The sequence below is a fragment of the Rhipicephalus sanguineus genome, chromosome 9 (assembly GCF_013339695.2).
Source record: "Rhipicephalus sanguineus isolate Rsan-2018 chromosome 9, BIME_Rsan_1.4, whole genome shotgun sequence".
In the NCBI taxonomy this organism is placed as follows: domain Eukaryota; kingdom Metazoa; phylum Arthropoda; class Arachnida; order Ixodida; family Ixodidae; genus Rhipicephalus; species Rhipicephalus sanguineus.
Genome location: NC_051184.2, coordinates 28,949,653 through 28,962,873, shown reverse-complemented (window position 1 = coordinate 28,962,873; position 13,221 = coordinate 28,949,653). Strand labels below are relative to the sequence as shown.

Sequence of the window (13,221 nt, the reverse complement as noted above, 5' to 3'; positions counted from 1 at the left end):
CCCAATACATTGTATCCTATGGGAGCTATGCCGGGACCGGCGGAAAACGACGTAACAGCCGGGAAAACGCAGCAGTGAGGAACGTAACAGCGGGGTTCTACTGTATCACTTGCATTCTGTCAAAAGTAAAATCCTGCTATTATTCAAAGCTGCTTCCACTTCCTTTGAACCAAAAAGAATTACATTTTGCCCATGCCTTGTTTCAATTTTCAAAAATATTGTGCTAGTCAGTTGGGTTATGACAGATATGCTCATTTTTCTTTATATTATGTGATATACACTATTTGAATTCGACCAAATCACTATTCGCTTCGAACCTAAAATTTACTATTCTCACAAGCCTACTGCAAATTAATAGGATGGAATGGTGGGGTAGTTGCACTTGCATTTTTGGTATCGAATACTAGGGGTGTGCGAATATTCAAAATTTCGAATATTTTTCTAATAGTGTTTGCTATTCGATTCGATTTGTAACTGGAATTTTACTATTCGAACTATTCGAACTTCCCAGAAACAGATACAGTTAACGTCCGATTGAAAGTGACCCCTTCAGATTTTCAATATGCTTCACCTCATTACACTCTCGTATTGTGGCAAAGTTGCCTTTCAAGCTCCGTTACGGTCGAACTTTGTCAAGACACAGTCAACGTCCGATTGGAAGTGGTCCCTATATTTTCAATATGTTTCACCTCATTACATCTCAGTATTGCGGCAAAGCTGCCTTTCAAGCTCCGTTACGGTCGCAAATGTATTGAATCAAGAAAACAGGCAGAGGTGGCAGAGGTGGGGGCTCAATTAATGCTGTTTTGGATCTAAAATTTGGGCAAAAAGTCCGAAAAATCTGAAGCCTAAGCTTTTTAGCATCCAAAATTTCAGATGTTCTTATATATCGACGCCTACGAGGTAGATTTGGAACTCCAGACTTAAAGGGAGCACACCCTTGTCCGCCACATCAGTTGGGCTTCCACAGAAGTTGAAAGAGGAGGAGAGGCTGAGGAAATGGCATCTTTGCCTATCACGTGTAAAGTGTTGTCGGCAACACTGGTTGCACCAAATCATGTACATAAATACAATTCGGCCTCTACATTGCCTCATTCTTGATAAGACAACTATGAAACACCACCCCGCCAGCGCTTCATCAGCCTAGTGAAAAGAAACACTTTCATGTTGCTATCTCATAAGAGTATGCTCAGGAAACCTCTCTAACTTTTTTTTCTGCAATTTCGCTTCGAAGTATTCAAAAACTATTCTAGAAATATTAGAAAAATATTCGATTCGATTCGCACTCACACTTCAATATTCGAATTCGCTTCGCACCCAAAATTTTGCTATTCGCACAGCTCTATCGAATACAGAACGTGGGAAACACAGTAAACGAAGAAAGTACCGCACAACATGAGCACTCGTGCTATGCATTTCCTTCTTCGTTAAGAAAGATAAATTGACGACCACCGTTTGTAGCACAAAGCCACACGGAAATCCATACAGATTTCTCAGAAAGAAAGCTTCTTAGTTGCTTGAAAAATTGTCCTGGTCCAGGGATCGAACCCAGGACCAACGCCTTTCCGGGGTGGTTGCTCTACCAGTTTAGCTAACCAGGAAGCACTGCCAGTTGCTAGCTTCTTTTTAGCTCATTTGGTAGAGTGACCGCCCTGGAAAGATGTTGGTCCCGGGTTCAATCCCTGGACCAAAACAAATTTTTCAGCATCTACGAAGCTTTGTTTCTGAACCGATTTGCAGTTCCTTTTTTTTTTTTTTGTCTTTCCTGCGCTGTATGCAAGCGATGCTTTTCAGAAAAGTACGCTGATTGTCGTTCTGTCTTGGCTCACAGATCTCGTACAGTGCACACAAAGAGTTCTACGACAGCCGAGGCAGCCCACAGGAGCTTCCTATTCCACCGCAGAGTGTCCTGTTGGAAATTGGCACGACAAACTTCACCATAGAAAACCTGATCCCCTTCACAAGCTACAAAGTCAACCTAACGGCCGTGCCACGTGATGGGTCGTATCGCCCGCCGGCCAAGATCATGGTCACCACCGCCATGGCTGGTGATTGACTCTCTTTCAGTAGATTTAGTGACTGCCTTTCGTTCCTAATGAGACAGCATTCACTGGTGAGCTGGAGTGATGTGACGCTTTAACTTCCGCGTGGAAAATCTCAATTAGTTCAGCTCATCTTGCAAGAGTTTGCTAATTCAAAGGCTAACATTAAGGTCGTTACATCAGGGGCACGAAACCATATAGTGGGTATTTTTACCCTCAATGGAATCATTGTAACAGTCATTGTGTTTGGTGATAACTGTTCATAACGTAATAAGGTCACAGTTCTGACTTGCAAAAACCCGGATTTAATTTTAAATTTTTTGTATGTTACTACACACAAGTGTTTCATTCAGGTAGTGCTGTATTGCACTGTTTAGCTGCTACTGAGAAATGCTAAGATATTGACGTATCAGTTCTAACAAATTCCTTCACCTTATTGTAAATCTAAGTATTTGTATTAGCAAGCTTCTATCGGTTATCACTTAGAGGAGCCGATAATGGCGCGTATATGAGCTGCTTCATCGAGACCTTTTTCACAACATCAAGGAGCGCTGAGAAATGTCAAAAATGTGTACTTCGTGTACGTTTCACTACAATTCTCTTACTAACTTCCTGTTAGGGAATTTTTCAAAACATTTTCAAAGAGCTCATAGTTGAGTACCATATTCACTCGAATCTAGGCCGGCCCCGATTCTAAGCCGACCCCCGAAATTCGCAATGCCAGAAAAAAAAACTTAATCATTGTACTCGAATCTAAGCCGACCTCCCCACTTTCGCACATCGTTTTTTCGAAAAAAACATCGGCTTAGATTCGAGTAAATACGGTATGTATTCTAAAGCATTACATATAACGAATCGAGTAAGGACAAACTGACATTTGAACCATCTTTACTGCAGCTCCAAAGCCAATGGTCAAACCAGATGCTATCTGGCATATCAGCAACGGTGACGAGATCACCGTCATGCTGCCCAAAGCGTCGGAAGAGTACGGTCCCATCAAGCAGTACTACCTTGTCGTCGTCCCTTCAGAGTTTGCCACCAAGGAGCCGGACGATTACAAGATAGAAGAGGTGCGTGTGGGCTTCCTGACGTACTACAGTTTGAGGTTTACTTAAAGAGTAGAGGAATTAAGTTTCTTTGGCTAATTGGCTTAATTTCATTTCTGCGCAGCTGTTGTCATCTGCATATGTAGGAGTGTGAAGATATGCATTAGTGTTGTTGCTTGATAAGTGTGTTACATGTTTAACATTCACATTTAATTTGTCCGTGATAGGATGTATATGTTGTCATGTAATTAAATACCTGATGTAAGCAAATGTAATGGCCACAATGCTTAGTTTGCCTAACTGCTCCTGTGGAGAGGATGCACCATATGTTTTGCAAAGTCTTAACTTTTGTGGCATCACCTACAGCTTGAAATGTCGAGTATGTGACTCAAACATTTTTCTTGATTTGTGGTATGTGCCAGCGTTAGGCAATGTAACAGCATCTAATAACATTGCACAACTAATGGAGCATACGAAACTACCGACAAAACATTTCATTACTATGACCACTAAAATATAATTTCCAGCTGATTAGGTATACCTGTATGGTTTACCATAGAGTTGGTGTGTTCTCACTTTTTTCGTAACGAGTCATGATCTGAGCGCATCAAGTTTTGATTACTGGCAAGCTGTTGCTCTGGATTTAATCCAAAAACGGTACTTTTCCCGCCTTCGTATGGCATTGCTTTTGGACGTTAAGACCAATAATCTTATTTTACTTCGATTTGACATTTCTGATTGGCTTGTCTTGCAGTTGATGTCTACACCTCTGGATGAAGACGGTCCCTACATAGCCGCAGCATTTGTTCGCCAGAACATGCCTGAACGATTTGTTCTGGGTGATATGAAAGTGAACGGCGGGTTCCGGAACCGCAAGCTTCAATCCTACCGGCGGTATCGAATTTTCGTACGAGCCGTTGTGGACACTCTGCAAAAGGTAAGATTGTTGGGCAGTGATGAAATGCAGCTAATTAACTACAGCTTTCTGCATGAACATAAACCTAAGTATGTTTCCCAGCAAAAATGGTCCCATTTCTATCCGGGAGAAGTGTATGTGGTCGTTAAATAAAGCTAACTAGTCTGATACATTTGGAACCTTCCGAAAGATCCTTTAAAGGGGTCATGAACCACTTTTCCAAGTAATGATCTAATGGCCTCAGTATCGGAGTGTACTGCCTCCCGAATCGATTGCCGCAAAAATTTCTCGAATCCGTCAAGAATCAGCGGAGTTACGGGGGTTTGGCGCACGCTCCCAGCGCTTTCTCTCTTTTCTCGTGCCGACGAGCGCACTGGAAGCTAGACAGGGAGGGATGGCATGGGGGAAAGAAGTTACGCCAGCGCGCGTCATGAAACGCGATCGCTCTCCCGCTGTGATTCGCTTGCGCGAGTGCGGCTACCGTGTACTGAGGAGTGCGGCGCCGGCAGGTGGCGGCACCCCGCGGCAAGAAGCGCATCTGATCCGAACGCCGCTCTCGATTTACGTCGGCTATCGGCCAATAAGCATGCTATGTCTCTTGCAACGTACAGCGGACAGACGCCCCGCCCACCGACGAGAGTGAGAACCGGCCTCTGTTTGAAAAGAGGGTGCCTGGGGAAACGGCAACTTCGCGCTCCGCTTGTGGCCATTACGCGGCGCGCACGACTGTAATATTTGGCAGAGCAGTTCATAGCCGTGTCAGCTTTCCGCAGGATGTGTTTTTTCAATCAGCCCAAGGGGTGCTTCATGACCCCTTTAAGTGGATACTGACACCTTTTTTCGAAGCCAAGTTTACTCTGCCATACAAATCTCCTGTTTGCAGAAACGGCTCTGAGCAAGTGTGAAGCTCAGCAAATGCTGATACGATATTTTGATATTAAAGTCAATTTTCCCATGGCGCACCTACCGACATCGACACTAGCTTGACGTCAGGCTACAGTACTAATTCTGGTGACTTCACGCAGCAATTTGGCTAGTTGTGATGACGTTAGGTGCCAAAACTTCCTAGATGGCTGCTTGTGCATCACCAAAACTTTCAAAATGGCCGCTTGTGCTTCACCAACGGCGCCACGGTGTGGTGCGGCCGTGGAAATGTCATTATATATTGCGTAAGCACGTGACGAGAAACTCATGCCGTGCTGTGACGTCAGGGTACAGTAGTAACCGAAACTAGCTTTTAATAACTTACTGTAATTACTAGGGATGGGCGAATATTCGGGCATTTCGAATATTCGAACGAATATTAAAGTATTCGAATTCGCTTCGATACGAATTTAGATTATTTGAAATTTCGAAGTATTCGAAATGAACGAATATATGTATATATTTGACCACACATAACTTCATGTAAAGGTAGTTTCACTGCAGCGTCTGGTTGCTGGGCAGTGAAACCACCCATCCAGGGGAAATCTGCACTGCTGCAACGCCACACTTCAAGGTTAAATGTACATATTGTTCTTTTTTTAAGTTTAAAAGCGTGTTATATGGGCTTATATGCGCTAAGTCTAGTAATTTTTAAATTGTAACTAGAGCTGTGCGAATAGCAAAATTTCGGGTGCGAAGCGAATTCGAATATTGAGGTGTGAGTGCGAATCGAATCGAATATTTTTCGAATATTTCTCGAATATTTCTATAATGTTTTTCGAATACTTCGAAGTGAAATTGCAGAAAAAAAAGTTAGAGAGGATTCCTAAGCATATTCTTATGAGATAGCAACATGAAAGCGTTTCATTTCGCCAGGTTGAAGCACTGGCGGGGTGGTGTTTCATAGTTGTCTTATCAAGAATGAGGCAATGTAGAAGCCGAATTCTATTTATGTACATGATTTGGTGCAACCAAAGTGTTGCCGACAACACTTTATACACGTGATAGGCAAAGATGCCATTTCCTCAGCCTCTCCTCTTTCAACTTCTGTGGAAGCCCAACTGATGTGGCGGTCAAGGGTGTGCTCCCTTCAAGTCCGGAGTTCCAAATCTGCCTCGTAGACGTCGATATATAAGAACATCTGAAATTTTGGATGCTAAAAAGCTTCGGCGTCCGATTTTTCGGACTTCCTGCCCAAATTTCAGGCCCAAAAATGCATTAATTGAGCCCCCAACTGTGCCACATCTTTCATCTCCATGTTGGAACCAGCGTTCTCTTGAGGTCATGCATTTGCTACCGTAGCGGAGCTTAAAAGGCAGCTTTGCCGCAATATCAGGGTGTGATGAGGTGAAGCATATTGAAAAATCTAGGGACCACTTCCAATCGGATGTTCAATGTGTTTTGACAAAATTCGACCGCAACGGAGCTTGAAAGGCAGCTTTGCCGCAATACGGGGGTGTGATGAGGTGAAGCATATTGAAAATCTAGGGATCACTTCCAAACGGACGTTGTGTTTTGACAAAATTCGACCGTAAGGGAGCTTGAAAGGCAGCTTTGCCGCAATACCGGGGTGTGATGAGGCGAAGCATATTGAAATTCTAGGGATTACTTCCAATCGGACGTTGACTGTGTCTTGGCAAAGTTCGACCGTAACGGAGCGTGAAAGGCAGCTTTGCCGCAATACGAGAGTGTAATGAGGTGAAGCATATTAAAAATTTGAAGGGGTCACTTTCAATTGGACGTTGACTGTATTTGTTTTTGGGAAGTTCGAATAGTTCGAATAGTAAAATTCCAGTGCGAATCGAATCGAATAGCAAACACTATTCGAAAAATATTCGAAATTTCGAATATTCGCACACCCCTAATTGTAACGTATTGTACCACTTATAACTTGCACCCTACTGCTATTCAAATTTTTATGCTATTCAAGGTTTCTTCCACTTCATTTCAAACCAAAAAAGTGACATTCACTCATACCTAGTTCCAATTCTTAAAAATACTGTGCGAGGGTCATGACGAAAATGCTCATTTTTCTTAATAATATGTGGTGAGAACTATTCGATTCGAAATTATTCGACCAAATCACTATTCGCTTCGGATTCGCTTTGAACATCAAATTTACTATTCGCCCATCCCTAGTGATTACTTTTTCAGGGTGCACTCCCGCTTAGCTTTACCTTTTTTAGGTTCTTGAGGGCTTCAGTGTTCATTTGACACAAAAAAACAATTCAAAATTTTCGTGTCAATACCCCTTTAAAAGCCACTGTGCAGTTTTGAGATGTTAAACCCAACTCTAGTTGATCTAAATAAACGTGCAAAACCTTGGGGCTCACCGTTTTAAAAGCATCTTAAAACGATGACTAATTCAAAGAATTCATTCGCTTAATTCATACTTTGGAACAACTTTGTGCTGTCCAAGTTATAACGACTTGGCCAAAAGCTGGGGCTGTTGAGCAAACATTTGTTGATTATAAATAGCCATGATAGCCAAGACATGTTCATTGTTTGGTATATATGTGTCCAAGTATTGACACATTTTGTTTGGCCCTACTAATGAATCCAATGACAAGACCACTGATCGACTTGGTCACACTTCACTGACCAAATCTATGGTCAGCAATTGGCCAGCGATTTCATTGTCACTGGCCATCGCTAACCTGTGCAGCAGTTGATGACTGGGTTGTAAATGTATTTGTGCATTTGGTTTATCTGTATATGTAGCCAAATGTACTTGTGTGTAATATTTATTTGTCTAACAAGTCACTACATTTTTGTGCTTGTCATCTCCTGTGTCACATAATTCATGCTTCGTGTTATTATATTGAAATTGTGCCACTTTTACTAGTTTAAGATAGATGTTTCTAAACCAGAAATTAAGGCATTCAGATATGAGTGTACGTAGCGGAGAACGAGAAAAACTGGAATTGAGACTCTGTGATATGAAGCCATCAGATAATGAAACCAAGGAAAAAAAATACAGTGCATTATTTGTAGTTCTCAGTTTGAGTAGACTGATTATGAGATGAAGGGAAATTAACGTGGACGAATAAATAACTTGCCGCCAGTATGAGCCAAACCCACGACCTCCACACTGTGTGCGCTTGCTTTACAAGTCGGGCTACGACGGAGGCTGTTACACTGTCCACTTTGCTGTCTATTTACGTGTGCGTAACACTAGGAATTTTCAGGCAGTGCTGCTCATGACTGTGGAAAAAGCTTTTTGCCCAATGGTGACAAGTAGTATGTGCACATTCAGAAGCGGGCAGCAGACCAGTAAACTGCCACACACTACTTAAAGGCATCATGCCCACCAGAGTTAAGACCCTGGCTTTGAAATGCAGAAGAAACTAAATACAGTAGAACCCCGCTGTTACGTTCCTCACTGCTGCGTTTTCCCGGCTGTTACGTCGTTTTCCGCCGGTCCCGGCATAGCTCCCATAGGATACAATGTATTGGGAACCCCGCTGTTACGTCATAACTGTCGGACCGTTCCCGTATGATACGTCGCGAAGTGCGCCAGGAGCCGACCGAGTGACTACCAAAGAGAGCGGCCATGGTGCATTTTCACGCAGCTTGGCCTCGTTTGACCGTAATATTAGCCGCATGAGAGGGGCAAGCAACAGAATCTTTCAATTGATGCAAACAAAAGCATGGCCTTCGAGATTCGAATTGCAAAGATGGCGTCTATGACGTAACTGCTCGCGAAAGCAAGGCCTTCGAGATTGGCATTTACTATTGGCAAAAGCATAGCCTCTGAGATTTGCAGTGCACAAACATGGCGTGTATGACGTAATTGCTTGCGAAAGCAAAGCCTTCGAGATTGGCATTCACTTCTGCCATCGCGTTGGCGTAGACTCATCATCATCGTTATTTGCCGGAGAACGGGAGGAGTTCGAGCTGGTTGGAGCTCGCATGGTCGTGCGTGCGGTTCGCGGTCGGACTCGCCGCGCCGGTCGTGATTGCGTGTGCTTAGTTCTTTCATGCCTACAGCTGTTGGTGTTAAAAAAATCGCATACGTTGATTACATTTCTGTGGATGAGGCCGTCATCGCGGCTGAGCGCGCCAATTTTCGAGCTGCTCGTAAGAATTGAAATAAAATTCTGTACCACTAAATATTTTGCCGTTTTTCCTGTTTTTCGGCTCTTACGTTTCCCGTCTCTTACGTTTATTTCCTACGGTCCCTTCAAAAACGTATCAGCGGGGTTCTACTGTATACAGTTGAATCTTGATAATTAAAACATGAGGGGACCTCGGGATTTTGTTTGAATTATCAGAAGTTCTCATAACCATGACTCGGGGCAACATACTAACTAGTGTTGTGTTGTCATTGTTTCTCACTGCCGCAGCAACATCATAGACAGCTCTGCATGTCTGCCAGTAAAGTTTTTAGGCATCAGTGGTCGTACTGGTACTCGTTATTATACAACGCGTGCACGCATGTGTAATTAAAGGACGAAATGTGTTGAGTCTCGCGACAATCAGTAGCCCCTTCCCACTCGTAGGACGCTTTCTCACATGACCCCAGTGCACTGCCACAAAAGTGACCTAAAGCGTTCAGCACGCGATAGCCCAAGGCCAAATCGTTTCGAGTTTTTTTTTTTCATTGAGCATGCAATTGTTGGTGCACACGGTTTGGCTAGTTCTTCCGTTTTTTAGGCAGGCAATCAGCTTTATTTGTGATTGTTAGTCACGTAAAACCGTGAATTTTGACTTAGAAGCGCAGTAGATATTTCTAGATATGGACAAGCAAGAAAATTGAATTAACTGAATTTGTGCAGTGAGGCAGTATGGATTAAGCAGCGTTAAAATACATTGAAAACGTAGCGGGCCAACCAAAAATTTACGACTTGTTTGAATTGACCGAAAGTTTGAATTATTGAGTCTACAGTAATTTTGCATTTATATCTCTGGCTTTTTCAGAACCTCTTCACAACAAGCCCATTCTCGGACGAGCTGAGCCTGGAGATGCTGCCACAAGTCCGGCTTCCCTCGGCCGACGACGTCCCCAACGTGTCGCACATCGAACGCGCCCGCACCGACGTGGGCTGGATCATCGGCCCCGTGCTGCTCATTGTCTTCATGGCCCTCTTCCTCACGCTCTTTTTCATCCTCATGAAAAGGTCAGAACCAAGGGCAATATGTTGTGGACATCACTACATCAGGCACGTAAAGATATGTAAAGACATCTTCAATTATAATGTGCGAATTGTACAGTGTAGAATTCAAAACTTCCATTGAAAGGGCGGTGGCACTAATGACGTGAAGTTCACTCGCCCCCTGTGTTCGCAGCGAAGCTTGCCTCGTGACAGCGTGGGAAGTGACATTGCAGTTGTTTACTGAAATTTAATCGTCAAACTCAGACATGAAACTAGCTTGTGAAAGTTCTAGCCGTAAAATGCTGCTTTACAACTTACATTACAACTTACATTTACAACTTACAACATCTGACCAAAATTTCCACTCTTACTTGGTGAGCCCTTTCTGGGGCAAGTCACATATTTGCGAGCGCCACCAGTGCGATCAGAAAAGTCCAGTGGCAAAACTTTTCGCATGACTATTAGCCTCAGCACACAACTCCAGGCTGACCTACTGTAGTAACTCTGGCACCCGTCATGATGGTCTAGTGGTTATGGTACTTGACTGCTGACCCTAAGGTCGGGGGGATCGAATCCCCGGCCCCGGCAGCCGCATTTCGATGGAGGCAGTGTGCTAGAGGCCCGTGTGCCTAGATTTTGGTGGATATTAAAGAACCCCAAGGGGTCGAAATTTCTGGAGCCCTCCACTACAGCGTCTCATCGTGGTTTTGGGACATAAAACCCCAACAATTATTATGTAGTAACTCTGGCTACGGCATGCGTCTGTGGAACATGACGTAGCGTGTTCAACTACCAGCCCTGGCACGTGAATTCCATCTTGAGGGCATATGCAAGAAGGCTTGTGTACTTAGATATAGGTGCACAGATCAGAATCTGAAGCCGGCCACTACGGTACCGCTAGAGCATCGTTGTTTTTTCGAAGTGTTAAGCCCAATGAAGGAATCGGTCGATTAATCAACTGTCTGCTGTGCAGGAGACGGCAGCAGGCGAAGGCGCCTGCGGGGGAGACGACCATGAAGCTGCTGATGAACTCGGGGGATCTGGCGTCCTCCCACCCGGGCGGTGTCGGGGGAGCGGGGACGGACCCTGTCGAACTGCGGCGCCTCAACTACCAGACGCCCGCGATGGTCGGCCACCCTCCCATTCCTGTGAGCCAGCTGGCCACCCACATCGAGACTTTGAAGGCCAACGACAACCTGCGCTTCTCGCAAGAATACGAGGTGCGAGAGCACTTGACATTTCTACACTAATATTTCATTATAACGAAGTCGCATGTGACAGAAAAAAAAAATTAAGGCAGCTACGCACTAATGGTGCGAAGACTGTGGAAACAGCAGAGCTGATGGCTTTGTCCTCCTCCTTTTCCTCATCCTCACCATCGCTTCCCTTTCCCACAGCCTTGCTATACTATGCTACATATGGCTACGCTATGCTCTCTTTCTCTCCCTCTCAGGTTTAGCATAATTAGACTTAATTAGGTTTAATTCGATTTATCTCAGTAGACTTACCAGAAATAATGGCTCAGAAGGCTTACCAGAAATGATGTTGTGGTTAGCGCTGCCGATTGTCCTCACGTGTGATACCCCCTAAGGCGTGCAACAGGAAATGTTAAAATCAAGCCAAACTCTTCCCTCTCTCTTTTTGTGGCTTTTTCTGCCACGTTTAGCAAAATTCATTAGAGGTTGGTAGCACGGAGATTTTTTTTTTTAATCAACCTCTTATTTCGCAGACAGCTGGCACACTCGTTATCTGGTCATGCTCTCTCTCTCTTTTTTCTTTTTCTAAATGAGGTGCTCAGGTAATCATGTGAAGTGTAATGAACCACTGTCATGACCTCATTCTAGAGGCAGCACTGTCACGTACATAATGCAGTTGAAGAATAGTGCCACATTGTAGCGCAATTGTTAATAGGGGGAGGGGGGTTACTGTGTGCCTTGTTCAGCTGTTTCATATTTGAAGGTCGTGTAGTCAGTTTTAAAAGAACCAACTACAAAGCGAGGATGTAATGGCACGAAATTTCAAGAACATTACTTTCCTCTGAAGTAGTGATGAGTTAAATAAAATAAACAGTAAGCAACGTTCGCAACCCAAGTGAAGTTCACTAACGCACTTAGAATCAATTGTCCTTCTTTGTCTCACACCCACGCACGTGCAGTCGATCGACCCGGGCCAGCAGTTCACCTGGGAGCACTCGAACCTGGAGTCAAACAAGCCCAAGAACCGGTACGCCAATGTGGTCGCCTACGACCACAGCCGCGTGGTGCTACAGCCCATCGAGGGGATTCCCGGCTCGGACTACATCAACGCAAACTACTGCGATGGCTACCGCCGCCGCAACGCCTACATCGCCACCCAGGGACCGCTGCCAGAGACCTGCGGCGACTTCTGGCGTATGGTCTGGGAACAGCACAGTGTCACCATAGTCATGATGACTAAGCTGGAGGAACGAACGAGGGTCAAGGTGAGCAGACCTTCCTTGAACAAGGTGAAGGAACAAGTCTCTAGAAGTGAAGCCAAGTTTTTGAAAGCCATTGCAGTTGTAACCCAGTCACACTGGCAAATTTAATGTCATATTGAGCGGGTGCACTTATGCCCCCAGAATTTCACTTTGGTGGCGAGCTGCTACACGAGAAATGGAAGTGTTCATTGGAAATGCTGGTAATGGCGATGGCTACCGAAGTTGTACCAAAGATAATGGTTATTTCAGGCAATGTTTCTTAAGTAATAATGTGTTATAGCTATAAGCAGCTCTTCAAATAAACTTTAGGTACAAATGCGGCTGAAGCGGCTATTGCAGTACATGTGCCGGGCATTCCCCTGGTGGCCACGGCTGTAACCTGCCCGAGAGAGAGAATAGCAAAGTAGTTTTTTGTGGTAAAGCATGTTTTAATTAGGGGTGTGCGAATATTCGAAATTTCGAATATTTTTCGAATAAGTGTTTGCTATTTAATTCGATTCGCACTGAAATTTTACTATTCGAACTAATCGAGCTTCCCAAAGACAAATGCAGTCAACGTCCGGTTAAATGTGACCCCTTCAGATTTTCAATATGCTTCACCTCATTACACTCTCGTATTGCGGCAAACCTGCCTTTCAAGCTCCGTTACGGTCGAACTTAACCAAGAGACGAAGTCCGGTTGGAAGTGGTCCCTAGATTTTCAATATGCTTCACTTCATCACACCCCCGTATTGCGGTA

At 44.3% G+C, this 13,221-nt stretch overlaps 1 protein-coding gene across 3 annotated transcripts in view; it reads left to right on the top strand.

Moving 5' to 3' along the window:
• LOC119404877 (tyrosine-protein phosphatase Lar) overlaps window positions 1-13,221 on the top strand; it is a 234,581-nt gene that overhangs the window by 199,317 nt on the left and 22,043 nt on the right. For all 3 annotated transcript variants that reach the window (XM_049419052.1, XM_049419053.1, XM_049419054.1), the window contains 6 exons: window positions 1,832-2,048; window positions 2,940-3,112; window positions 3,843-4,025; window positions 9,849-10,048; window positions 10,998-11,244; window positions 12,180-12,485. In XM_049419052.1, the coding sequence (XP_049275009.1) occupies window positions 1,832-2,048; window positions 2,940-3,112; window positions 3,843-4,025; window positions 9,849-10,048; window positions 10,998-11,244; window positions 12,180-12,485 (1,326 nt within the window). The remainder of the gene's footprint in view (window positions 1-1,831; window positions 2,049-2,939; window positions 3,113-3,842; window positions 4,026-9,848; window positions 10,049-10,997; window positions 11,245-12,179; window positions 12,486-13,221) is intronic.